Source organism: Megalobrama amblycephala, linkage group LG17 (genome assembly GCF_018812025.1).
Source record: "Megalobrama amblycephala isolate DHTTF-2021 linkage group LG17, ASM1881202v1, whole genome shotgun sequence".
NCBI lineage: Eukaryota > Metazoa > Chordata > Actinopteri > Cypriniformes > Xenocyprididae > Megalobrama > Megalobrama amblycephala.
In genome coordinates, this window is record NC_063060.1 from 27,479,166 (window position 1) to 27,506,265 (window position 27,100).

Below are 27,100 nucleotides of genomic sequence, written 5' to 3' on the forward strand. Positions count from 1 at the left end.
AAAAATTCTGTCATTTATTACTTACCCTCATGCCGTTCCACACCCTTAAGACCTTCGTTAATCTTCAGAACACAAATTAAGATATTTTAGTTAAAATCCGATGGCTCAGTGAGGCCTCCATAGGGAGCAATGGACACTTCCTCTCTCAAGATCTAGATCAAGGTACTAAAAACATATTTAAATCAGTTCATGCGAGTACAGTGATTCAATATTAATATTATAAAGTGACGAGAATATTTTTGGAGAGCCAAAAAAACAAAATAACGACTTATTTAGTGATGGCCGATTTCAAAACACTGCTTCAGGAAGCATCAGAGCACAGATGAATCAGTGTATCGAATCTGCTGTTCGGAGCGCCAAAGTCACGTGATTTCAGCCGTTGGCAGTTTGACACGCGATCTGAATCATGATTCGACACACTGATTCATTTATGCTCCGATGCTTCATGAAGCAGTGTTTTGAAATCGGCCATCACTAAATAAGTCGTTATTTTGTTTTTTTGGCGCTCCAAAAATATTCTCGTCGCTTTATAATATTAATATTGAACCACTGTACTCACATGAACTGATTTAAAGATGTTTTTAGTACCTTTATGGATCTTGAGAGAGGAAGTGTCCATTGCTCCCTATGGAGGCCTCACTGAGCCATCGGATTTCAACTAAAACATCTTAATTTGTGTTCTGAAGATTAACAAAGGTCTTACAGGTGTGAAATGGCATGAGGGTAAGTAATAAATGACAGAATTTTCATTTTTGGGTGAACTAACCCTTTAAGGCTCGAACAGGATGTTTCTGAATGGTTGGTTAACGTAATGTCACTTTGATCTAACTTTGTATGTACTGGCAGGGTAGCGTAGTGAGATACGAATGCTATGTGTTTACTGATATATACGTTAGTTCATTGACAGATTGATGTTACATCTAATGGTCATGAAAAACTTTTTTTTCGGTAAATGTAGGCTTGTCACTGATGTGTGATTCATGCAGTAATAACTGTTACAACACAAATTTTTTTTTTTGACATTACTTCTTAATCAGTAACAGACACCGTTATAAACCATCTACAAAAGTAAGCTTAGTGTAGTGTTACCACGTTAACTTTACCACCTGCATACACAGTTTGTAATAACACAATAACCATAATGCATTGTTCATTATAAACGTGGGATTATGAATTATATTGAGAACGTCGTACATAGAAAGCATGCCGTAATGTACCCTGAGTGTAAACTTTAGCCACATTCATTATAGGATGGTTGTGTACAGGCACTGCCAACACACATTTCAGTACAATCAACTTGTAAAAGTGCATGTACCGACCCCTGTAATAAAACTTTAATACATTAGCTCATCCATGAACATGATTTCTGCCTGAGTCCTGTTGGATTGCTTTCCACCTGCTGTGGAGGTGAAGACTACAACTCCCATGATTCCACGCTCATTCACGTCATCATCAAGCTATACCTTTGTTATTGTTTTGAATTAGCGACCTCTAGCTATGAAACTTACATACTGTGCCTTTAACCAGCAAGACTTTAATGGTCAACCAGAATTAGTTCCCAGGTAACATGCTGGGCAACCAGCTTTGTTAGCTTTTGCTGGTGAACAACATAGCTAGATCAGCACCAAACCAGCGTGTTCAGATCCATATTTAAATCGTTTCCACATTTTCCCCAACAATATGAAAAAAATCTGAAAATATAATATGAACAGTCCATCTGGCTCTGCTCATGTATTTAAAGCAGTTCAGTGAGACAGGATATGGTCATGTCTGACGCCTGCAGATGTGGTGGTTTACCTCCTGCTTTCTAGATTGCCCTCTACTGGTGATTAATTGTCACTGGTTTGTGTAGCTGCCGTTGTTGTTTATCAATCTGTCACGCACATTCCACAAGTGTGGCCATCACCTGAATCTTAAGAGATTCTTGATGGTCTTTACATTTATGGTGGAGATATTTTTTCCCAATAATTTTTCAAGCATTGACACTGAACATTTTGCTGTTGTCTAGCCTGTAAACTACAACTTGCAGCATTTATCAGCCTGTTCAATTCCCTCTGCACCTCAGTGCAGTGCTCGCCATTCACCAGCAGGGAGCATAATCAGTCTGCGCTGTTTAGGGGTGATAGATGAGACACGTAGACGTGCAGTGTATCTGTAATGAGCCACTGTGTCTTTGTGTGTGCTTGTGCATCTGTATCTAGAAATACGTCACTTTTCACCAAAGGATGTATTAAATGCACCGTTACATTTGAGTTTTGGGAAAAAATATATTCGGCCGGTAACAATTTATTTTTTCATTTAATGGTACATTAAGATGATTAGCTGAATAAAAAGTGAGCTTTGAACAAAAGCAGGACGTCTGTGATAAAATTCCCTCAACGATTAAAAAAAAGTTGAGTCCTCATTAAATAGGCAACAGTGTGTCGCAGTCCACTGTTTTTAGTGCTAATGAGGGATCTCATTGGTTTCTTGTAATATAAATAGACTGCTCTTTTGGCCTTGTGTAATCTCCAAAGACACACAGCATCTGTCTCTATATCATCCTTCCCGCCTCCCTGTTGAGTGTGAAAAGCATGAGAAATCTATCAGCACAGTGTGCAGCGGAGGTCTTCTGATCCTCCTTGACTGAGTTTGAGGGGTTTGGAGACTTGTCAGCTCACTACCTACACACTGGCATCATATGTGTCTCTTTCTCTCTCTCCGTGTGTCTCTGTCTCATTTCTGTTTTATTCCTCCATCTAATACTGTTCCAAAACCTAGCGAGCTGCCGCATTGCATAGGAGGCAGTCTTCTAATGCAGCATCCCAACCCTCATGAAACCTCATAAGTGACTGATTTGAAACGCACTGCATTGAACTAGAGTTCCAGCTCCAAAAGAGTTTGTTGCTAAGCTAACCACATGATACTCTGAGCCTTAAAGGGTTAATTTACCCAAAAATGTCATTATGTACTCACCCTCATGTTTTTCCAAACCCTTAAGAGTTCATCTTCAGAACACAAATTAAGATATTTTTTTGATAAAATCCGAGAGTTTTTTTTTCTTTTTTTTCCCATGTAAAGCAATGAAATGACCACATTCAAGGTCCAGAGAAGTAGTAAAGACATTGTTAAAATAGTCAACTTGACTACAGTGGTAAAACTTCAGTGTTATGAAGTGATGAGAATACTTTTTGTGTGCAATAACATAACAAAAATAACGACTTTGTTTAACAGTTCAGTGTTTATGTCCAAACGCTGTGACATGAGGGTAATTAATGACAGAAATTTCATTTTTGGATGAACTAACCCTTTAAAATACATAGTACACTGAAATATTGAGTAAGATTATACATTTTTATTCACACTAAACTATTTTATCAATACTTTAAAGTACTGAGCAAAGTATGATTTTGAGTTTGATATTAGCTTGTTGCTAAGCTATTGATAAAACAATACTCTATTAAGCATAAAATACATAGCACACAGAAACATTGGGTAAGATAGTACATTTTTATTCACACTACACCTTTACGTATTGAGAGAGGTATTTATATCCGATATTTCACTAACCTTGTCCACTCGCTTTGCTTTAGAGATGAAGATGAAGTCAGTGTTGTTACGCCTGCTTATTTTTATAGTGCTTGTCCTGCATAGCAATAGTGTATGATGATTGCTAATAGCAGTTGTCAAATTTCTCCACCTACAGTCTATAAAATTCCCACTTTTCTCCAATGTTTCTACCTGTCCCAGCTCTTTCTTTACCCCAAGGATGTGTAAATGCAAAAGAGAGAAATGTATTGATTGATATTGATTGGTTAGATTTTTAATTACGCTGACAACATTTTCACTGGCCTCAGCACGAAACACATTTGTTTTTAGCAATGCATATACAGTATGTACCAGAAATAATATTTATATTTTTCATTGAATGTAGGTTCTCTTTACAAAAAAAAAACAAACATTTGATCTACGTTATGACATCTCCGTAAAACAACACTTTATAAACACACATTTGCTTGAAAATTATGGCAAATAATTTTTAAGCCTTTATGCTACAATAAATCACATTAATGAATTCAAACAATTCTCGATCAGCTTATTTCGAGGAAGCGTATTTTTAGGCTGGTTTTGTCAGAACAAGAAAGTTGCTTGTTCTTGTGAGATTTGGCATCAGAGCATATATGCCCACCGAATAGAGTATATAAACACATCCTGCTCTCCATGGTGTAATTAGACTTTATTTGTGAATTTTAAGATGACAGAGGGGGGTAGATTTGCTACAAGCTGTCAGCATCCTGCTGTTTGTTCTCTATGCAACTTTAGAGTGAAGTCCTACCACCATAGCGGACATAATCTGTCTATTTCAGTGCTAATTGTTTTGGATCTGTGGATGAAAACAGAGAACTGGCAGCAGTCCACCAGCTCGCCCTCTTGGGAAATTGTGACTACTGCTCGAAAATGCCGCATAAGTTGTCATATCAGGCAGAGTGAGGGCATATACTATTGCCTCTCACCAATCCTCCTACACCTTTCTACTCGCTCTGGGGATATAAATAGATCTTGGATATATAATACATTGTTATATTATGCATGCATGCCACATAGGGATGTCACTTCCAGTGCTGGCCTGTGACTCACTTGTCAAAGACACTAAAATCTGTGTGGGGAAGCATGGGCTCTGCATATTTATACGGTTATTCCTCAAACTCCAATTAAGTGTCAAAATACGCCGCATCTCAGCACTTCTGTCTGGCGCGGTTTGGAGATAAGCACTCCAGGTTTGCGTGTCCAAAATGCATCTTGAATTGCGGTAAATTTGGTTCGGCTTATTGCTTTCTCGGTCGAGGATTGTTACAGGGTTTATTTTGAGAGCAAAGACATCTGTTGTGCCACTTCAGTGGACAAACCGCCCCACGTGCCAACTCTCACACAGAGGAGCCGGGCAAAGAGCCACTCAGCAGGTGCTGAGGCTGGCGGGGCAGCGTCTCTGTCACGTACACAGAGGTGTCCCATCACCTGCCGTGACCCTTCCCTTTCCGCTGTCTTTCAGATGCGTCTTATCTTCAAACGCACAAGCCATTTCCTGTCTGGGTCTCCACAACCCTGTCCACCTATGCAACAGCGCAATTGTTCACACTCTCATGAGTCTGGAAACGTGGGAATCCAGGGGAAAACAAGCTCTTTTATGAGCAATTGTTCACTTCATTAAAGCATACTGTGCACCTACTGCTGCACAGCAAAATCACTGGAGTAAAAAGAACACCCACAGTGTCAAATTTTACACCAGCAAAGTGTCTATATGTGTCCACACTATAGAGGGTAAATTTTACACTTTTGATAGTGTTAACTTTTTGACACCCTTTGAGTGTAAATTCAACACTCATTATCGTTAATTTTAAACCTAGTCAACACTATTTATTGTTGTTTCTGCACTACACCAGTGTTAGTACTCAATTACGGTGTTAAAAATTAACACTCTCCTTTTAAGATCAACACCAGTGTAATTTCAATATACCAAGGATGAGTGTTCAAAATACTGATTTATAATAGCACTTTTGGTGCTTTTAATATATTAAAAGCACCAAAAGTGCTATTATAAATCAGTATTTTGTATTCAGTATTGAGTATTTACATAGACCCCTATAGTTACAACAGTTACCATCTATTAGTGTTACCATCCCAATAATCAGATCATAAAGTTCTGCAATGAATACATTTTATTTTTCCTTTAACAGAGCTACACATTTCATTTAAGCCAGGGACAGGGCACTCAAACTACCCTGTACAATGACCTTGTTCAACAAACAAATCTCATACCTGCTGCTTGCAGTCTATATGATGCAGCCGTACAATATAAAACAGTCTGTAAGCATAAAACAATCAAAAATCGAAGAGCTTCAAGTATCATCAAAAGCTTCACATAACATGACAGGTGCATTATGGAATACTCTGCAAACGTAACACTTAGTTCCTGTTCATGAGCTTGGCTCTCAGTTTCTTTCACCTTTGGACTTTCTTCAGTGGTGTCAACATCTATACTGTAGACTGTTGTCTGGAGGAATGTGTACATGTTGCTGAGAGCATCATCAGAGCTGAAAACGAAGTGCGCTTTAAAAAGTTCATCAAAGGCTGCCAACGACATGGTTCCCTTACATGGAATGAGCATCGGGTCAATCACAACGTAGTAACTGCTGATGGCCCACATGTGAGTTCCTGAAGCAAGGAGATATGGCTGGCGATGTCCCTCCAGTTTCTCCAAGTGTTCTTCTACGCTGCCGATTCACTGTAGGAAAAATTACATATCAAATTTACATAATACTATTCTTACTAGTTCAGGGTTTCTGCAAATATCATTAAAAGTAATTTAATGTTCTTTAAAGGGTTAGTTCAACCAAAAATGAAAATTCTGTCATTTATTTCTCACTCTCATATCATTTCATACCCGTAAGACCTTCGTTAAACTTCAGAACACAAATTAAGATATTTTAGTTGAAATCCGATGGCTCCGTGAGGCCTCCATTGACAGCAATGACATTTCCTCTCTCAAGATCCATTAATGTACTCAAAACATTTAAATCAGTTCATGTGAGTACAGTGGTTCAATATTAATATTATAAAGCGACGAGAATATTTTTGGTGCGCCAAAAAAACAAAATAATGATTTATATAGTGACCGATTTCAAAACACTTCTTCAGAAAGATTTGAAGCATAATGAATCAGTGTATCGAATCATGAATCGGATCGCGTGTAAAAAGTTGAAATCACATGACTTTGCCGCTCCGAACAGCAGATTCGACACGCTGATTCATTATGTTTCGATGCTTCCTGAAGCAGTGTTTTGAAATCGGTCATCACTAAACAAGTCATTATTTTGTTTTTTGCCACACCAAAAATATTCTCGTGGCTTTATAATATTAATATTGAACCACTGTACTCACATGAACTGATTTAAATATGTTTTTAGTACATTTATGGATCTTGAGAGAGGAAATGTCATTGCTCCCTATGGAGGCCTCACGGAGCCATTGGATTTCATCAAAAATATCTTAATTTGTGTTCAGAAGATGAACGAAGGTCTTACAGGTGTGGAACAGCATGAGGGTGAGTAATTAATGACAGAATTTAAATTTTTGGGTCAACTAACCCTTTAATGCCATAAACGACCTTAGCATTTTTTATGAACTTTTGAATTTTTCTTCATCTTACTGGAATTAAAACTAGGAATTGATAAGCATAATCGGAATCAGAATCGATAAAATTCAAAAGATACACAGCTCTATTAGTGAGCAGAAGAGACTTATTTAAAATTTAAAAAAGTAATGACTTTTAATTCTATTTAAAGGTTAGTTCACCCAAAAAATAATGTCATTACTCAGCCTCATGTTGTTCTACACCGTAAGACTTTTCATCTTCAGCACAAATTATAATAAAGTTATTTTTGATGAAATCTGATGGCCGTGAGGCCTCCATTGAAAGCAAAGCCACCGAACTTCAAGATCCAGAAAGATACTAAAAACATATTTAAATCAGTTCATGTGACTACAGTAGTTCTACCTTAATATTATAAAGTGACGAGAATTTTTTTTTTTTTTTTTGGTGCACAAAAAGTAAAGACTTTAACAATATCTAGAGATGGGTGATTTCGAAGCACTGCTTCAAATCTTTTTTTTTGAATCACTGGTTTAGAACGCCAAAGTCACATGATTTCAGCAGTTTGACAAATGATCCGAACCACTGATTTGAAACAAAAGCTTCGAAGCAGTGTTTTGAAATTGGCTATCACTAGATATTGTTGAAAAGTCACTGTGACAAGCAGGGCGGGGCGAGAGACGTGAGGGAACGACGCAAGGCCGGTGACATGAGCGATATTGAGCGTCAGCTGTATGTTGCACGGGTCTCTTATCTCTCACCGAGGAGCTCCAGAAGCATTAAAAAGGAGGAGCGATGACAGTGAAGGACGAGAGAGGATTAGGTCTGGACTTTAAGTTATGTTTTATTATGTTTGTGTGGGTGGCAGTTGTCCGTGAGGAACTGCCACCATTTTACTTTTGTAAAATGCCCCACCCTGCTTGTCACAGATGTTATTTTTTTTTTTTTTTTGGTGCACAAAAATATTCTCGTCACTTTATAATATTAAGGTTGAACCACTGTAGTCACATGAACTGTTTTAAATATGTTTTTAGTACCTTTATGGATCTTGAGAGGTTCGGTGGCTTTGCTCTCAATAGAGGCCTCACTGAGCCACCGAATTTCATCAAAAATATCTTAATTTGTGTTCCGAAAATGAACAAAGGTCTTATGGGTGTGGAACGACATGAGGGTGAGTAATAAATGACATTATTTTCATTTTTGGACGAACTTTAAATAGAATAAAAAGTCATTAATTTTAAGACCCCTTTTTTCGTGAAATCTATTTAATGACTTTTAATGCTTTTCAGTGCCCCGTGGAAACCATGTAGTTTGTCTACCCACTAAAAATCACAAACTGTAGCCTGGCACATACCTTGTGAAATACAGCTAGATGGTTCATGACCTGAGCTGCGCTGATCTTCAGTTTTTTCTTTTTTAAATGTTGTGGTGGCAGGATATGCAGAAGCAGCAAAAAATATGTCATATCACTGTCCCACTCTAAAAAGAAAAAAAGTGGGTTTTTTTCCCCAATCCGTGCATCATTCATTCACTCATTTTTCTATATAAAACCAAAAATCAAAAAAAAAAAAAAATAATTTTATTTTCCTTTTTAAATCCAAAATGAAAAAAACTGATAACGAGCCCTTAAATTACATTTTGGTTTTCTCACTGGATGCAAGTGGCTTACCGGAAGTGAATGTTACGCGCGCGAGGAAAGCATCAAAGCGAGTGACATGGCCGGACTGAAGTAGTTAATAATACATATTCTAAAATACAATAGTTAGAAAAATATGAGACTAAATAATTAATAAATATAAATGTGCATAAACATATACAATAAATGCAATGTAAAAGCTAAGGAAACTGAATCATCATATAGAATATATAAAGTTGCTAAAAATAGTGGCCATATATAGTGTTTATGCAAAAGTAACTAGTTATTATTATTATTATTATTATTATTATTATTAGCTACATGAATTATTGCACTTATTGAAAAGTCACATTTTTGTTAGGGCAATATATTTATATTGTCCCTTAAAACTGTACTAAAATTTCGTATTTCGCAAGATCAAAAGCTATGGAAGCCCGTTTCCGCCACTAAATAAAAAATAAAAAGAGTAACTGCGACTTTTTATCTCAGAATTCTGACTTTTTTCTCACAATTGCGAGTTATAAAGTCAGAATTCTGTCATATAAACTCGCAATTGTGTGATAGTCAATTCTTTGAGAATTTTTTTTCCTAAGTCAGAATTGACTCTATATCATGCGATTGCAAGTTTATATCGCAGAATTCTGACTTTATAACTCGCAATTGTGAGAAAAAAAGTCAGAATTCACAGATGAAAAAAGTCGCAATTACTTTTTTATTTTTTATTTAGTGGCGGAAACGGGCTTCCATAGCTTTTGATCTTGCGAAATACGAAATTTTAGTAGTTTTAAGGGACAATATAAATATATTTCCCTAACAAAATATCTTTATTAATTCATGCATTTTATTTAATTACATAAATTAATAAAGATAATGTGACTTACTTTTCAATAAGTGCAATAATTCATGTAGCTATAATAATAATAATAATAATAATAATAACTAGTTACTTTTGCATTAACACTGTATATGGCCAATATTTTGAGCAACTTTATATATTCTACATGATGATTAAGTTTCCTTAGCTTTTAAATTGCATTTATTTATTGTATATACGTTTATGCACAATTATATTTATTAATTATTTAGTCTCATATTTTTCTAACTATTGTATATTAGTATATGTATTGTTAACTACTTCAGTCCGGTCATGTCACTCGCTTTGACGCTTTCCCCGCGCGCGTAACGATCACTTCCGGTAAGCCACTTGCATCCAATGAGAAAACCAAAATGTAATTTGAGGGCTAGTTATCCGTTTTTTCCATTTTTAATTTGAGCACAAAATTGAAAATCAGAAAACGAGTTGTTTTCTGTTTTTTTCATTTTGGATTTAAAAAGGAAAATTAAAAAAAATATATATATATATATATTTTTGGTTTTATATAGAAAAATGAGCGAAAGAATGATACACAGATTTTTTCCCCCTCCCTTTTTTGTATTGTTGTCACACGAGCGCTCTGAAATTAATACCTGGGTGATCTTCTGAAGATTCATCATGATACTGATTCCTGGCAGACTTCAGCAAACTCTGGAGCACTGAGGTGGTAGTAAGGTCAAGGTTCTCTGCTTCTCTGATCACCTTTTCCTTATAGAATGTAGGCCACTTCTCCAGCAGTTTGACAGCTGTTTGTGGACCAAAGAGGAGTCTAAAACCTTGAGCTATCTGCAGAAACACAAACAAAAACTTCATATTTCTGACAATCATATACTAAGTTCAGAGATATTAACTGTAATTGAAAAAAAAAAGGATGCCAATACTTACCAGATCTTTAGTGTCCAGCAGCCTTGGAAACACTCTGAGGATGGTGTGTGATTCATCAGGAAGGATTGTAGATGGGTGATCACCAGTCAACTTCTAAGGATGACAGCAATATCTTTCTACCCTGTTTAACAAATGCACTTACCAATAAATAAATAAATAAATAAATAAATAAATTGTATGAAAGATATTCACAAAATTTATATATACAATACTTTTACAATACATTTCTTGTGCAGAATTCATAATAATCATATTCCTTTATAGGACTTTAACACACTTAAATATCTAACTTCACATGGTTATGTTAGCCTCATGGCAACTTTACAGATAAAAAAAAAAATACTTACCTGAAGAAGAAAATTTTAAAAGTAGTGTCTCATGATCCGGTTGGTTCCTACACAAGAGAACGTACATCAAATGTATTGTTAAAATAAAGTAAACGCCATCAGAGGTATTTTATTAGTTTATGTGACACTTATCTCCAATGATAATAAGTGATTAACGTTGACGTTGCTGAATAACGTTAGATAGCGTGCGATATTACACAAACAAAACCCCGGAAATAGCTGCCCAATAAAACTTTAAAATCTCTCTTACTCGAGATGAAAGCGAGTGATAGAAAATTGTGTCTCAAATAACTGTAATTTTATATTATTGTTGGAATCATCCCTCAGGCCGGCTTGGACGCCTCCGTGGCAGAGCCGTTGAAAAAGGCCTCTGATCCATGGGCTAACGTTATGTTCAGCCTGCAGGCCGTATGTTCGACACACCTACCATATCAACTACTCCGATAAACTTCATGTTTGCACAAAAAGAGCCATATAATGCAAGCACAGAGTAAAACGCTTTCCTTGAGAAACTTATTTGTAACAGACAGGAGCAATATTTAAAACCGCTTCAGATGGCGCACACCCGCCTTGTGTAACGAACAAGGACAAATACATCATTTGCGCGTTAATACATCCCCGTATGTAAAAACTAACACTAAATTAATAATTTTGATAGAAGATGTCCATTAAACGCAAACTTTAAAGTAGCTTTAACTCACCAGTTGTCGTTTCTCATCCTCCGCATGGCACGAGAAAATGGCGTCTGGAAAAATCTTTCAGCGAGATCGCTGAATAAATGCCCGGATGTTGCAAATAACACCAGGGGGTGTTGGATACCTGTAACTCTGTGATAACACTGAAGCAAACAAGCTTTTAACACACTGATAGTGTTAATTTCTCTAAATTTTACACTATAACTTCAACACTTTACTCTAAATTGGCTTAACACTTGAAATTTAACACTGATGAATTTGCTGTGTGGGTTCAGGTAATTTCTCTGGGTTGTTCATTTCCTGTTCATACAGCCTATCTCTATGTTGTGAACACAGACTGACCTAAAAAAGGAAAGGAAAACTGTGGATGTTGTTGGTGCTTAATAGATTAGATCACTCAAAAATTAAAATTATGTCTACATTTACTCAATCTCAGGTCGTTCAACACCAATGAAACCAAAAAAGTGGAAAATGAAGACATTTTAAACAATATTCTTGCTTGTTCTTGCAATTACCATAAATGTAGCCTATATATATATAGGCTGATGGGTGCAAAACACAAAACCCACTGGACACTCACATGTTTCAAGTTTTTGTTTACTATATTTTTGTAAAATAAATGCAGCCTTGGTGAGCATAATAGACTTTTTTTTTAAACTTTTGAACGATAGTGTATATAGTATGGCATATAAACTGATTTTTTTTTTAATGTTTCCTTCGCATCTTTTTTTAAGCTTCAGTGTCTTGGTACTTATTCCTTGGACAAGAGCAAACAGCAACACAAACGTGAGTATATGATGACAGAATTTTCATTTTTGGGTGAACTATCCCTTTAATGTCTGTCTGCAGTCTGTACGTCACGGTGTCAGAAGTTCCTGATTTCCCGTGTGGGTGAAGACTGGATCTTCCTCATCCTCCTGGGGCTTCTCATGGCATTGGTCAGCTGGGCCATGGACTACACTATTGCCTTCTGCCAGCAAGGTGAGAGAGAGAAAAGAATGAAAAGAAAAGAAAGGACAATTTTCTGCTTGACAGGGTTCCATGAAAGTACAGATGGTGTCATTTAATCAGTCAAGTATTGTTTTTTTTTCCAATGGGGTATCGTCATCATGTGTATTCTGGGATGGAAGGTGCATTAATGCCTGAACGAATTGGTGCCAACTCACTGACCTCCTTTTGCAAAAGAATGAGTTTATTTACAAGGGCTGGGGTTGTCAGTTCAGTCGATTAACAAAAAGGCACATATCAAGGGCAACTTTTTTAACGTTGCAGCATTAGCTAAATCAAAAATATACAAATAAGACAAATAGTACTTTTGACAGATATGTTTAAAGTTATTTACACTCACATGAAATGAAGGCCCCAGTGATATCAGTGGCCTATTTTATTTTACATAGGGCCTGTTTCTCCTCCAAGTCCATACTTTGGTGTTGTGGGGTCTGCATTAGGAAGGGAACATTGAGGACGCATAACAAGCATACTTCCGACTTATAATTTGACAAATGGCAAACAATGGCCATTGCAAATCTGCAAGAGCACTACACATCAAGTGTGCCATACAGGACAGGGCCATATAGTAGGTCGCCCCCTCGTGGTGGTTGCCATGTTTTAATCATAGGGTGAAAACAGTGGTTCCCAAACTCGGGTATGCATCCCTTGGGGGTTTGTGAGGTAAATGCTGAGTTTTGCCGTTCTTTTAATTCTACCCCACCTTGAAATAACATTAAAAACTGAGCATGTATTTATAACAGGCAAGGTCAAAACTGACTGCATGTACACAAGCAGCTTGCATAGGTTGCATGCAGAGTATGCTGCCTTAGCAAATCACGGTACATTACTGCCGTTCTCGACAATGTACCTTTGTAAAAGTAGGGATTTAGCACTTACTAGCATGAAGAACAAATATAGACATAGTTAAATCGATCTCTATGCACACTCTCTCTTTGATACAAAAACATACCCTGTGTGAGTTCTTGTTTTTAAAGTTGATGATATATTATTCAAGTAAGAGTGTAATTTTTCCAAAATATCCATGATTGCAAACGTGACTTTGACAGTTCAACAAACAAAATGGTAATATTAAGTGATGTACATTTTAAAACAGTATTATCAGTATTGTTTACTCCATTTTGCAACAAAATAATAGCTCCAATGAAAGCTACAGCAGAACTGCAACACACAGCGGTGTTTTGTGAATGAATCGTGAGAGTCAATGATTCAATGATTCAAAGCCTCTTGCTTTGTTACTGAATGAATGACTCCCGCCACCTATTGGCAGTTTTAGTTCAATATGTAATATCACTTCGTTTTTACCATTGCTGCATATTTCTTTATTGAACATTTTTATTTAAAACATTATTTATTTTATAAAGGAAAAAATGCACCTGAAAATCACTTTAAGGGGGCAAATAGCTTTTCCTTCATGGAATGTTTTCAGTAAAGTCAAAAAATAAGTTGAATGTCATTTTTTTTTTGTCAGAATTGGGTTTTCATTAAATTATTATTCTATAACATCTTGTCTATCATCTCTGAAAATATCTTGGCCTGTTTAGTGCATAAAAATAGCGATTTATAATGGCAAGTTGAAAAGAATACACCCGGCGTTGGTGCAAAAAAACCCCCAAAAAAACAATCGGCCAAAGCTTTCCCTAGACAGATCACTTATCAAAATAAACCACATAACATGTAGAATGAAGGTGTAGTAATGCAAATTTCCTGCCAGTCCTGTATAAACTAAGGCACACAAAGATTTTTTTCTCTAATACAACGTTATTGTGAGAAGGCAGAGCACAAGAGAACAATGGAGCTATAATGAACATGCATGTTCTAATTATGTGTTTATTGGAGGTTGAATTCAAATCAAACACTGCCAAACTGCCCATACTACTTCTGAATAGGATGTTTACTTCATAAAATTTATGAAAATATGGAAATATATGGTTCAGAATCAGATCACTCAAATAAATGGAGGCGCCCTTAAATGGTCAATAATGGAGTTTGGATGTGTAGTGAAAAAGTTTAATACTGCACCCAAACAAAATCTTACTGAAAGCTCATTTTTGAAATATTTCAACCTAAAATTTGGAATGTTGACATTTTTGGCTTTGATTTTCTTGCAGTTTAAGAGTAAAACATTTTTTGTAATATATTATTAGAAAATATAAACAATTATATTTTTAAATTTTCATAGTTAAACTTCTATAACTTTTTATAATTTATTTCACTTCTACAATAATCTGACAAGTGTCTTCTTTAAAACAAGACCAACTTTAGGTCTATATTTAGGTCTATGTGAAAAAGGGGGTGACCGTTATTTAAACCTATTATTCTCAAAATTCTGTTCCTGAAAATCACAGCGATCAGCTGACTTCAGATAACCATAACTTTTGTTACAGACAAGCAGTAAAAAGAAGTAAAAGAAGTAAAAACAGAACAGAACCTGTGATAGGTCAAATTTCACCATGTGATGGGTTTTCGCATATCACATCTCACATTGATATAGTCTATGTATAATCTATAGTCTATAATCAAAGTTGCAGACTTTGGATAAACATAAAACTCTCAAATGCTATCCTTATATTGTAATCATTATGAGCACAAGCTCATCAGAATAACGCATAGTTCCCAGACTGCCAAATAAAAATGACAATGAATAACGAGCAGAGCAACACTGAAACTCACCTGTGATTGACTTAATGTTAGTTCACTCAAACCTAAGTGGCCAACACCAGAGAACATCTCCCGCTGCTGCAACGCCTCTGCTATGTGCTGTACTATATAGTGTATGAATTTTAGACAGTTGAGTGTATGAAGTGTCCGATATTCCAGACTTTTTTTTTGGTTAACTAAGCCATTATCCAGCACTGTTTTGTATTTTTTTTTATGTGAATAAACTATTTACACTAAAAATAGCACAGAATAGTGCTTAAGTATGCAATTTGGAATACACCTTATGTGTCTACAGTAAGGGCAAGGACCCCTGATAGAGACATGGAGCAGGGACCCTCCATTTCAAAATGTGTCAAACAGAGCTACATATTAAGCATATAGCTATTAATATGAATAGAAACCAACCATATTATGATACTTAAATTATGTTATGCATTATATTAATAAAGTTAATATAGTTATATTATATGAACTATGCACATTATTACTTTTCATTGTTAAAACCAGTGCAAGATGCATCATATGCATACATGTTGTGATATAAAAATCCCAATTCATTAGTTGTTCACAGATGTTGTAAATAATTTTAATGGATTTGCAGAGTCATACATTTTCATTTTACTAGTCAGCTGGACAATTAAACATTTATGTGAACTTTAGATTCAAGTTCTCTAGTAAAGTGTGGATGTAATGTGTAATCAACGTTATACCATAGCAAGATTAGCAATGTACATTTAAGTTTATTTAGAAGTCATTATTTTTTTTACAAAAAAATAAATAATTTAAATTTAAATATTACATTTGACTTTGTGATGATTTTTGCAATACTGCTGTGGACCCCCTAGGGGTTGCAGACCCCAGTTAGAAGAGCCTTGGTCTACAGAGATGTAATTATATGGTGTGTGCCGGTGTCTGCAGCACAGAAGTGGATGTATGGTGGTCTGCACAATAACATGCTGCTGCAATACCTGGCCTGGGTCACCTATCCAGTAGTTCTCATCACCTTCTCTGCTGGCTTCACACAGATACTGGCACCACAGGCAGTGGGTGAGATATGCACACACTGATCCATGCTCACGTAATCAATTTAAGCCTTTAAGTGGCCTTTACGTGTTCTCAGATCTCTTTGTAACCCCCTTCATCATTTCTTCCTCTAGGCTCTGGGATCCCAGAGATGAAGACCATCCTCCGAGGTGTGGTGCTGAAAGAGTACCTCACTTTCAAAACCTTTGTTGCCAAAGTGATTGGCTTAACTTGTGCCCTTGGAAGTGGCATGCCTCTGGGCAAAGAGGTGCATAAGAGGGGATATCTGATCCTAGATAAGCTTTCTAATGCAAAAATACTGTGATCACATCTGTTATTTCTATCTCCTCTTGCATCCTCTAGGGACCGTTTGTTCATGTTGCCAGTCTGTGTGCTGCTCTGTTGAGCAAATTCATGGCCTTGTTTGGAGGAATCTACATGGTGAGAGATGTTTTTTAGTGATGCTGTCTTTTGTCAGTAACTTTCTGACATTTCATATTTTGGTAACACTTTATAATAACTTGCATTAAGAACATTAACAAACATTATTACAACATATTATGGTTTTTACAGAACATCACTTATAATCAAATATTTGATGAGTTCAGATGCAAAAGCTGCTAAATACCACCTCCGTCAAAAATGAGATAATGATATTGAGTGAACGCTCTCCACACATAGTATACGTTCATCAAATACTTTCGCTTCAAAACCACTAAATCCCAGTGTCAGCCCATTCAGAAATACCAGTTTGTTGGCAGAAACCACTAAATGCCACTTCTCTTTGTCAGCAAAAGCCTCTAAGTCCACAGAAGAACCAATCGGAAGACACAAATCGAATCATATGATTTCAAGATGAAGGACGGTGTGCATATGAGCTGGCTTTCAGTTGTCGAACTGCAAGTTTTTATCATGTTTTGTCCATCTTTACAGTGGCAAAAACAGGATTTTGTGAGTGGCAAGTAAACACAGTGTTCCTTTTGCTGCTGTAAAACTGATAGAAATAGATGTTTTATTATGTCTTGTTGTCCAAAGAGGTTTTTTTTTTCTCAAAAAAAGGCACACATGGACAGTCAAATTTGAAAATAAGGCATTTCAATAACTGACTAATAACCTTTTCATTGCCATTGAAGTAAAATTACTGAACCTGAACATAGGAGCCTGGTAAAAAAATTCTAATTTAAAAGAAAACATGTCAAACGGACTTAGGCCTTGTATACACCTGGTATTAAGATGCGTTTTGGTCGATCGGATCACAAGTGGATGACGCTAAAAACAGGTGTAGCAACAAATGGAGGAGCACGTTCAAACTGTCTATCTAGTCAGCTCGAGAGGAGGTATAGGATATATACACAGACGAGAGCTGACTCACCTAGTTACCGCAACAGTTTTCTGCATCCCCCTTTGCCACCACCCCGTTCCAGGTTGGCAGCAGCGGCCATTAGGATTGTTTGTGATTTGGTCTTAGTGACTTAGGAGTCCTCTTGAATATTCCTAATGTTTTACAGATTTAGTAGCTAGTTTTAGTGCTAAAATGCTTTGTGAAATTCTCTTAGAGCAAAAAATCTAGATCCAACTCATCCCACTTAACATATCCCTAAACCTACCCTTCTCCACCCCCTGGATCTAAACCTACCCATCTCCACCCCCTGGATCTGGATCCAACTCATCCCACTTAACATATCCCTAAACCTACCCGTCTCCGCCCCCTGGATCTAAACCTACCCATCTCCACCCCCTGGATCTGGATCCAACTCATCCCACTTAACATATCCCTAAACCTACCCGTCTCCGCCCCCTGGATCTAAACCTACCCATCTCCACCCCTGGATCTGGATCCAACTCATCCCACTTAACATATCCCTAAACCTACCCGTCTCCGCCCCCTGGATCTAAACCTACCCATCTCCACCCCCTGGATCTGGATCCAACTCATCCCACTTAACATATCCCTAAACCTACCCGTCTCCGCCCCCTGAATCTAAACCTACCCATCTCCACCCACTTTACATATCTCTTAACCTACCCGTCTCCGCCCCCTGGATCTCGTGTGTTCTTCACTGAGGGGCTGCAGCCTAAATCGGCAAATTAGGAGCTACTTTTAGCCTTAAGATGTTTTGTGAATATATCCCCTGATTTCTAACTGATGCTCTGTGTTTTTCTGTCATCTCTGGGTGCATTCATTTGTAAATTGCGCAAGCTTATTTAGTCCATTAGAAAGAAAGATCTGAGAAAAAAAACATACCCACCCATTTACCCACCCATAGACCCTCCCCTTGAAGAAATCAGGGCAGAAATTGTTGAAAGTGTACAAAAGAGATGGATTAACACCAGGTGTAAACAGTGTCTCCCTTGTCAACTTGTGATCCCATCGACCAAAACTAATCTTAATACCAGGTCTAAACAGGGCCTTAGAGGTTTTTGCATCTGAATACAGTCATATACAGTGGCCTCATTAAGTATTTGAAAACTTTTGGACAGTGATGTCACACTCAAAGATGAATTTTATTGCATTAGATAATAAATTTGCACATGCTTCAACATTTTGTGTTTTTGTGCACATGGCCCAAGTTTGAATCTATCTGATATTATTTTCAGACTTCCCCTCTTGATAAAAAAAAAGGTCCAAAAATAAAACAATAATAGTTAGGGTTTAAAATAGTATCTGCTAATAATATGTGACTGTACTTTAACTATTAATCTATTAAACATCATATAATGATGGTTAAAGACCTCTTAATGAAATGTCCTATTAACAATGACCCATTAATGAGAGATGTTATAAAGCGTTACCAATGACTTTTTGTGTTTGTATTATCACTTTACATGTCACTGCACCTGGAACATCATAGCCTTGTTCTTCTAGTCTCATCTGCGTGTATCATACAAACAAGCAGCTGAGTGTTCTCTAGGGCTTTTTGTTAGGCTGTGATTAGTGAGAGTACATAAGGTATCGGTTCTCTAGGGAATTGCAAGCACAGTGAATGGAACCATTTGTAAATCATGCTAAAAAATGAGTCAAACAGCCTTTGTGTGATTCCATATCAACCTTCTGGACTTTGCCCACAAAGTAACCTGAGAAATAACAGCATGCTGGGGAATGGATCAATAACATGTTGTTAGCGCAGAGTGAATCTGACAGAAAATCGGAGGCCATAAACATGCCGACACATTTGCACTGTTCCACTGTAATTGAATGCGCTTTAATTAGGCAAATGTCAATGGCATGTTTACACAGTCAATCAGGCAGTGGGGTCCAGGGTAACAAGCCATGCTGATAATTATTTGTCTGACACCTTGTACCTCTGGGTGTTACTTTTGATAGTGGGATATGAATGATGAGCTCCAATTAGGGCCTGAAAAAAATACTCTAGTACAAAGGGGATAATGTTGCCATATTGAGGGTAGAGTGACTGCGTAATTTGTAGGTACTTTATAGGGGTGATTACAGAAGATAGATAGATAGATAGATAGATAGATAGGTAGATAGATAGATAGATAGATAGATAGATAGATAGATAGATAGATAGATAGAATCACAATTTCCACCAAAATATTTATTTAACTCTTTTCAACATTGATAGTAATAATAAATGTTTCTTGAGCACCAATCGATCATACGACCCCAAACGGTAATATAAATAGTTGGACAGATCAAACGTAGTCAACGCCATATTGCTTACATTACAATAAATAAAAAAAAACATGAAAGAGAATAATAAAGATTTACTTTTTATAGATACAGACTTGAAACAAGTCAACAACAGTGTAAGTACTTAAAATATTGATAGGCTTTGAAAGAGTGCAGATACTCACATGTATATGTGTTATTTTGATTTACTGCTGAAGGAAGAGCCCTTTGAGGGAAACAAGGTAAGATGCAGGTATTATTATGTTTGGGTGTGTCCATGTGATCAGATTGATTGAAAGTGTTAAAATAAATGAAAAAAGCTAGTTTTATTTTCTGCTCCATTTGTGAATTTTTATTTCTCAAGTTTACCATTTTTCCATTGTAATTTAGAGTCTACTGGACTTCATTCTCCCTGGCCGTAGCAAACCCGTTCACAAAGATAGCGTATAGTGAATGAAAGAGCAGTGTTTGTCCATTTTTTAATTGTGTTCATAGCAGTACCTTGTTCAGCATGTCGTTGCCATGTATCCGTCAGTGTAATTACCCTGTTTCACTCTTGGCTGCCTGTAAAATGCCACCGTGATAGTCGTTTGAAACAGGATTTGCATGTATTCGGTTTTCTTGTTAATCTGACAGAATGAGCTGAGGAACACAGAGATGCTGTCAGCCGCCTGTGCAGTGGGGGTGGGCTGTTGCTTTGCGGCCCCTATTGGAGGTAAGACCAGACATTGTGATCATAGCTGGCCACTGGAGATAACGCCATATCGCATTTACGACAGTAACGTTTCCCTGTATACTTCCAGCTTTGAGCAAAGTTGTTTGTTGTACAATCTGCTGTGTTGTTGCAGGAGTGCTGTTTAGTATTGAGGTCACATCTACGTTCTTTGCCGTGAGGAACTACTGGAGAGGATTCTTCGCTGCAACCTTCAGTGCCTTTATCTTCAGGGTGCTGGCAGTGTGGAATAAGGATGAGGGTGAGGGAGGAATCCGTTATGATTGCCAACACTGTCAGATGATTAATTCGTCATACATTTCTGACTGTCATTCTCTCTTCGCCGTATTGCAGAGACGATCACAGCTCTCTTTAAAACACGCTTTCGTCTGGACTTTCCCTTTGACCTTCAAGAGCTTCCAGCTTTTGCGGTGCTCGGGTTTGTGTCTCATTATTCTCCCAAAACAAATTTGATTAACATCATTTCAATTATGGAAGTCAGATTTTATGCAAACTAATATCCTTGTCTTGGAACATTTGTGTTACAAATGTCTAAGCTGATTAGCACTGTTTATTTGTCTTCTTTCAAACACTAAGAGTTGTGTGCGGTTCACATGTCTAGTCTTTAAATCCAACTAGTTTGTGATTCCTAGTTCCTAGCTGTAAAATAGAAATGTGCGATGGTCATAGTTTTGCTTAATGTTTCAGTTGTTGTTAATGTTTTTCTCAGAATTGCCAGTGGTTTTGGAGGGGCGTTGTTTGTGTACCTGAACAGGATCATAGTGGAGTCTATGAGAAAACAGAAAACCATCAACAAGTTTTTGCTAAAAAAGTTAGTTTTTAGTGCTTCTTTTACAATGTTAACAGTAATTCTTATTGTATTATGTATTTTATTTAGGAACTAGCTCAGAATTTTTTAGATTTCATTGTTGAAGTGTTAGTTCACCCAAAAATGAAAATTATGTCATTAAGTACTCAGCCTCCTGTCGTCTCAAACCCGCAAGACCTTTGTTCATCTTCGGAATACAAATGAAGATATTTTTGATTTAAATCCGAGGGTTTCTGAACCACACATAGGCAGCAACATCATTCCACCTTTTGAAGTCCAGAAAGGTACTAAAGACATTGTTAAAATAGTCAACATGACTATAATGGTTCAATCTTAATGTTAAGAAGTGATGAGAATACTTTTTGTGTGCAAAAACAAAACCAAAATAACGACTTTAACAATTTGAACTGTTGTCATATGCAGTTGACATGGGCGATATTGAAAGACTGCTTCATGAAGCATCAAAACCTTTATAAAACTTTTGTTTCAAATCAGTGGTTCGAAGCACGTATCAAATTCACGTGATTTCAGTAAACGAGGCTTCATTATGTCATAACTGTTTTGAAACATTTTGAAATTTCAGTGGTTCACCACTGGAGGCGGTGATCTCTGTGAACCCATGAATCATGCAGATTCACTGAGGTAGCCCCCCAGCGGTGAACCATTAAACAAAACCCATTTTACCTGATCTCTGATCAATTTTATACATTTGTAGATGTTTTAATGAGTACAATTAAAAGGAATAATAGTTGTTAATAGTCTCTTATTGGCCTGTTTAGCTGAGCTGTCCATTGAACAAACAAAAAAAGCCCTGAAAATTGATAAAAGAACACATATTACACAGATACTTGATATTTAATGTTATTAGATGATTAGTTAATTGCATTTGATAGATTTTACTTTCAATAAAACATTTGCAATAGGTTTATAAATGAATGTTTGTTGCATTTACCCAGCAGGGATCACCAGTGTGTGGTGTTTTGAACACTTCGAAACAATGAATCATTTTGCGAAGCAATTGGTTCAATTGTTTCAAAGCTTTAAAAAGCTTCACTACCGAACACCGACTTCTTATTGGCCGGCTTCTGTGTCAGCATCACACACATGCGTTGTGCTGCTCATGTGTACAGCGTCGGCCAATAATGAGCCGCCGTTCGGACGTAAACACGGAAGCATTCACTGCATTCAACTGCATATGACAAAGCTCATATTGTTAAATAAAGTCATTATTTTGGTTTTGTTTTTGCGCACAAAAAGTATTCTCGTCGCTTCATAACATTAAGGTTGAACCACTGTAGTCACATTGACTATTTTAACAATGTCTTTCTCGACCACAAAAGGTTCAATGACACTGCTGTGTATGTGTGGTTCAGATATCCTCGGATTTCATCAAAAATATCTTTGGTCTTATGGGTTTGGGATGACATGAGGGTGAGTACTTAATGACAGAAATTTCATTTTCAGGTGAACTAACCCTTCAATAAGGATGAGGATTAGGGCCAAGCAATAATAAAAAAATAAAACCATCTCGAGATTAAAGTTGTTAAATTTCGAGAAAAAACTCATTAAATTTCGAGAAAAAAGTCGAAATAAAATGTTGAGAATAAACTTGTTAAATTATGAGAAAAAACTTGTTAAATTTCGAGAAAAAAGTCGAGATAAAATGTTGAGGATAAACTCATTAAATTATGAGAAAAAAGTCATTAAATTACGAGAACAAATTTGTTAAATGATGAGAAAAATGTCATTAAATTTCGAGAAAAAAGTAGAGATAAAAGTCATTAAATTATGAAAAAATAAAAATAAAATAGTCATTAAATTATGAGAAAAAAAGTCATTAAATTACGAGAACAAATTCGTTAAATTACGAGAACAAAGTCATTAAATTATGAGAAAAAAAAAAAAATAAAGTCATTAAATTATGAGAAAAAAATAAAAAAATAAAGTCATTAAATTATGAGAAAAAAGTCATTAAATTACGAGAACAAATTCGTTAAATTACGAGAACAAATTTGTTAAATTACGAATTTGTTCTCGTAATTTAACGACTTTTTTCTCGTAATTTAATGAGTTTATTCTCAACATTTTATTTCAACTTTTCTCGAAATTTAACAACTTTAATCTCGAGATGGTTTTATTTTTTTATTATTGCTTGGCCCTAATGCTCTTCCGTACTTCAAAGAGTGTTACAAATTAAAATATATTTTCTGTTTTCGGTGCTGGATTAATAATGAAATGAAATAAATGATTAATATTAAATTATTAATTTTATATTAAATAGTAAAATGTTTGTTTATTATATAAAAATATTTTTTTTTCCCTCTCTCATGTTTGGTTTCCCATAGAAGACTAGTGTATCCGGCAGTGGTCACTCTCCTTATCTCTACACTCACCTTTCCTCCAGGGTTTGGACAGTTCATGGCAGGACAGGTCTGATGTTTCAGATGTATTATGTGTCTCATCAAAATGGTTCCCTTCTCTATACCTTTCTTCTTTTTATACAATCAAACTTTTTCAGTCTTTCACGTGTGCTTCATGCTGATAGATTTGTTCCAGATCAGTAACTGCATTCAATAACAAACTGCATTGCCTCCTCTTTTAGCTTACTCAACATGAGTCACTAGTGGCACTGTTTGACAACCTGACCTGGTACAAGCAAGGTGTTGCTGAGGAGTTTGAGTACTCAAGTCACGTACCTCAGGCCTGGAAGCACCCGCAAGTCAGTGTGTTCATCACACTCCTCCTCTTCATTGTCATGAAGGTGGGTCTCGCCATGTTATGTAAATTATAAAGGCCACGACTGTTAACATCAATGAGCAAGATGTGAATTTACCATATTTTATTATACAGCTGTCATTTGATTAGCTTCATAGAATAATTCTCATTGCAAAAAAAAATTAAATTAACTTCTTGTTATTGAATTGCAATCATGCTGTTGTACTGAAAATCAGCACAGTTTCAATTCGCATGCAGGTAAATCACAGCCATTCTGATTTTCAGTACAGCATCACAATTGCGAGTGCGATGGTGCTTAATTATTAAAGGGTGTCTTTGTTCATGTGTGTGACCTTGTGGCTCTTGAATGTTTCTCCTCAGTTCTGGATGTCAGCTGTGGCCACAACAATGCCTGTGCCTTGTGGGGCCTTTATGCCGGTTTTCCTCATTGGTATGTGATTGGTAGTGTGCATATGTTGTTTTTGAAAGTCAACACTGTGGGAAATGTTTTTTTATTTTGGTTTTCATTTCAAATCATTATTGTACTCTGCCAGCCAAGGTTTGGAATAATTATGATTTTTGAAATAAGACCATTTTATGCTCACCAAGCTTGGATTTATTTAATCAAAAATACAGAAAAAACAGTAATATTTGAAAATGATTACAATTTAAAATAACTTTATATATATTTTAAAATGCAATTTACAAAAATTTCAGCATCACTACATCCTTCAAAAATCATTCTAATATGCTATCATTCAAATAAGAGACTTTTTTTCAGAAAACATTGGACTGGCAGTTTATGAGCGAGCACGTTTGAACATTTATTTTGCTCTTGTGTTCATACCAGCCATCATATTTTAGTTTGTTCTTAATGGTTGTTTTCCTTTTCCTGCAATCATGTTCTCCATTTCCACCCCTCATCACTGTCTGACTCACTAAAGCCTGTGTGTAAACTCGTGAAATCACTGCAGCTTTATTGTGGAGTCATGTGTGTGACCTCATGTAAGTATACACCAACCACGTGTTACAAAATTGATTTTTTTTTTTTGTCACACCCAAAATGTCATCAAATCTGAAATGTGAATTCTGTGTGTCGTACAGGGGCTGCATTCGGTCGACTGGTCGGCGAGAGTATGGCCGCTGTCTTCCCAGACGGGATACACGCCGACGGCACTGTATATCCCATAGTTCCCGGCGGATATGCAGTTGTCGGTGAGAGCGTCCATTGTGCATGCCTTCTTGCGGATGTCCATTTGTTTTCTTTCAAAAGCCATCAGTTTCAACCCGTCGTGGCTATATCTTATTCACACACGTAATTGAACCTGCAGGGTGTTGTATGCAAGAGTCATACATTTTTCATTAACCCACACAAACCAACAGCCAAATTAGATATTGCCTTTGGAAATGGCTTCAGCGGTAGCGCTGCATTGTGCAGTGGAGCAGAAAGCTTGTCAGGAGCACAATAGGAAATCAGATGGCTTGAGGCGGGTGACTGCTACTGTAATTTGACGCGGGACGAAATGGTGATTTCCACAGGGGCGGCGGCTCTCTCTGGTGCAGTCACTCACACCGTGTCCACCGCTGTCATTGTGTTCGAGCTGACCGGTCAAATCTCACACATCCTGCCTGTGATGATCGCTGTGATATTGGCCAATGCCGTGGCTCAGAGTCTACAGCCTTCCCTCTATGATTCCATCATCCGGATCCAGAAACTTCCCTACCTGCCAGAGCTGGGCTGGGGACAAGAGTGAGGGCTGTTACGTTCCTTCCCCAAATTATCACTCTCATATGATTCCCCTGGCTTTTTGAATGCGCACTCCCATCTTGTTTTTTTGCCTGTAGGAAATATAATATCCGCGTGGAGGATATAATGGTGAGAGATGTGCGGTATATCACTCTCTCCTCCTCTTACCGGGACCTGCAGGAAGCTCTTGTAACAGGCCAGCTTAAAACCCTGGCCCTGGTGGAGTCCAAAGGTGAGACATGCATTAAATATCTGAATATTTTACACAAAAAGTTGTTGTCTTCCTGTTAGTCCGCCTTCTGCACGTCCTTCATACCACTATCACTATCTCACATTGGGAATTTTTAGACAGATTTTTGGGTCTTCTACCCAAAGTGTCTTTATTCCCCATTTTTCGCAGTATGGGAAGAGCAGTTCTGCTCTGCTGAAATGACTCTGCAATATCACTCATTGATTGCTGAACCATTTTTGTCAAGAAATGAGGTTTTCATCAAAATGGGTTTTCAATGGCTGATGCCAATCTCGAAGTGTATATATATATATATATATATATATATATATATATATATATATATATATATAATATAATATTTCAAATAAATGCAGTTCTTTCTATTCATCAAAGAATCCTGAGAAAAAATTAGTTTCAACAAAATACTAAGCTGCATAACTGTTTTTAACATAAGACTGGAGTATGATTTGAGCCATAATGGAGGACAAAGGGTCACATGATCATTTGATTGTTTGATTAGTGACTCAGAAATAGTGCACAATCTGAAATATTTCTATATAGTTTTATATGTTTTATGTTTTTTCACAATCGTAAAAATTTCTGTATATTGCAAGGTTTACATTTATATTTCCAATGTGTAAAATATGCTGATAGCGATTCTGATTTAATATAATGGTCTTCCATTAGACGTGTACAGTTGTAGATGCCTGGGAAGTAAATGAGCTTCTGGATGAATATAAAGAAACTTATTATTATAGGTGTTTGTATGATGCTTAAAAAACTGCTCAAAAGAAAAATACAAGTAAATAAGTGTGTAAAAATGAGGCTGTAAATACCTTTTTGATGTTTGATTTTGGTACAGTTTTTTCCAGCCATTTGCTTGAAGTTCCCAAATGAAAGCTCAGTTGGAAATGTTATCCCACAGTTCCACCTCATACCCTGTGACAGACACATACTTTACCTTCTCCATCTCCTT

The 27,100-nt window shown here is 36.6% G+C and overlaps 1 protein-coding gene and 1 long non-coding RNA gene across 8 annotated transcripts in view; one reads left to right on the forward strand and one right to left on the reverse strand.

Moving 5' to 3' along the window:
• Window positions 1-27,100, forward strand: part of clcn2a (chloride channel, voltage-sensitive 2a) — a 61,109-nt gene that overhangs the window by 25,042 nt on the left and 8,967 nt on the right. For 4 of the 5 annotated variants that reach the window (XM_048163685.1, XM_048163681.1, XM_048163684.1 and 1 more), the window contains exons 3-17: window positions 12,416-12,547; window positions 16,154-16,282; window positions 16,393-16,526; window positions 16,622-16,699; window positions 20,108-20,131; window positions 20,526-20,604; window positions 20,738-20,863; window positions 20,956-21,040; window positions 21,332-21,433; window positions 23,776-23,860; window positions 24,033-24,191; window positions 24,527-24,596; window positions 25,250-25,360; window positions 25,685-25,895; window positions 25,991-26,124. In XM_048163685.1, the coding sequence (XP_048019642.1) occupies window positions 12,416-12,547; window positions 16,154-16,282; window positions 16,393-16,526; window positions 16,622-16,699; window positions 20,108-20,131; window positions 20,526-20,604; window positions 20,738-20,863; window positions 20,956-21,040; window positions 21,332-21,433; window positions 23,776-23,860; window positions 24,033-24,191; window positions 24,527-24,596; window positions 25,250-25,360; window positions 25,685-25,895; window positions 25,991-26,124 (1,659 nt within the window). The remainder of the gene's footprint in view (window positions 1-12,415; window positions 12,548-16,153; window positions 16,283-16,392; window positions 16,527-16,621; window positions 16,700-20,107; window positions 20,132-20,525; window positions 20,605-20,737; window positions 20,864-20,955; window positions 21,041-21,331; window positions 21,434-23,775; window positions 23,861-24,032; window positions 24,192-24,526; window positions 24,597-25,249; window positions 25,361-25,684; window positions 25,896-25,990; window positions 26,125-27,100) is intronic. The other variant, XM_048163682.1, reaches the window with a different exon arrangement.
• LOC125250880 lies at window positions 5,680-11,828 on the reverse strand. 3 transcript variants are annotated; one of them, XR_007180890.1, is made up of 6 exons: window positions 11,573-11,828; window positions 10,872-10,918; window positions 10,525-10,645; window positions 10,233-10,425; window positions 8,484-8,540; window positions 5,680-6,262 (listed from the first exon to the last, which is right to left on the reverse strand). It is a non-coding gene; the product is annotated as an uncharacterized LOC125250880 (long non-coding RNA). The 3 variants fall into 3 exon arrangements; XR_007180888.1 differs by having other exon boundaries at window positions 8,484-8,608; XR_007180889.1 differs by lacking the exon at window positions 8,484-8,540.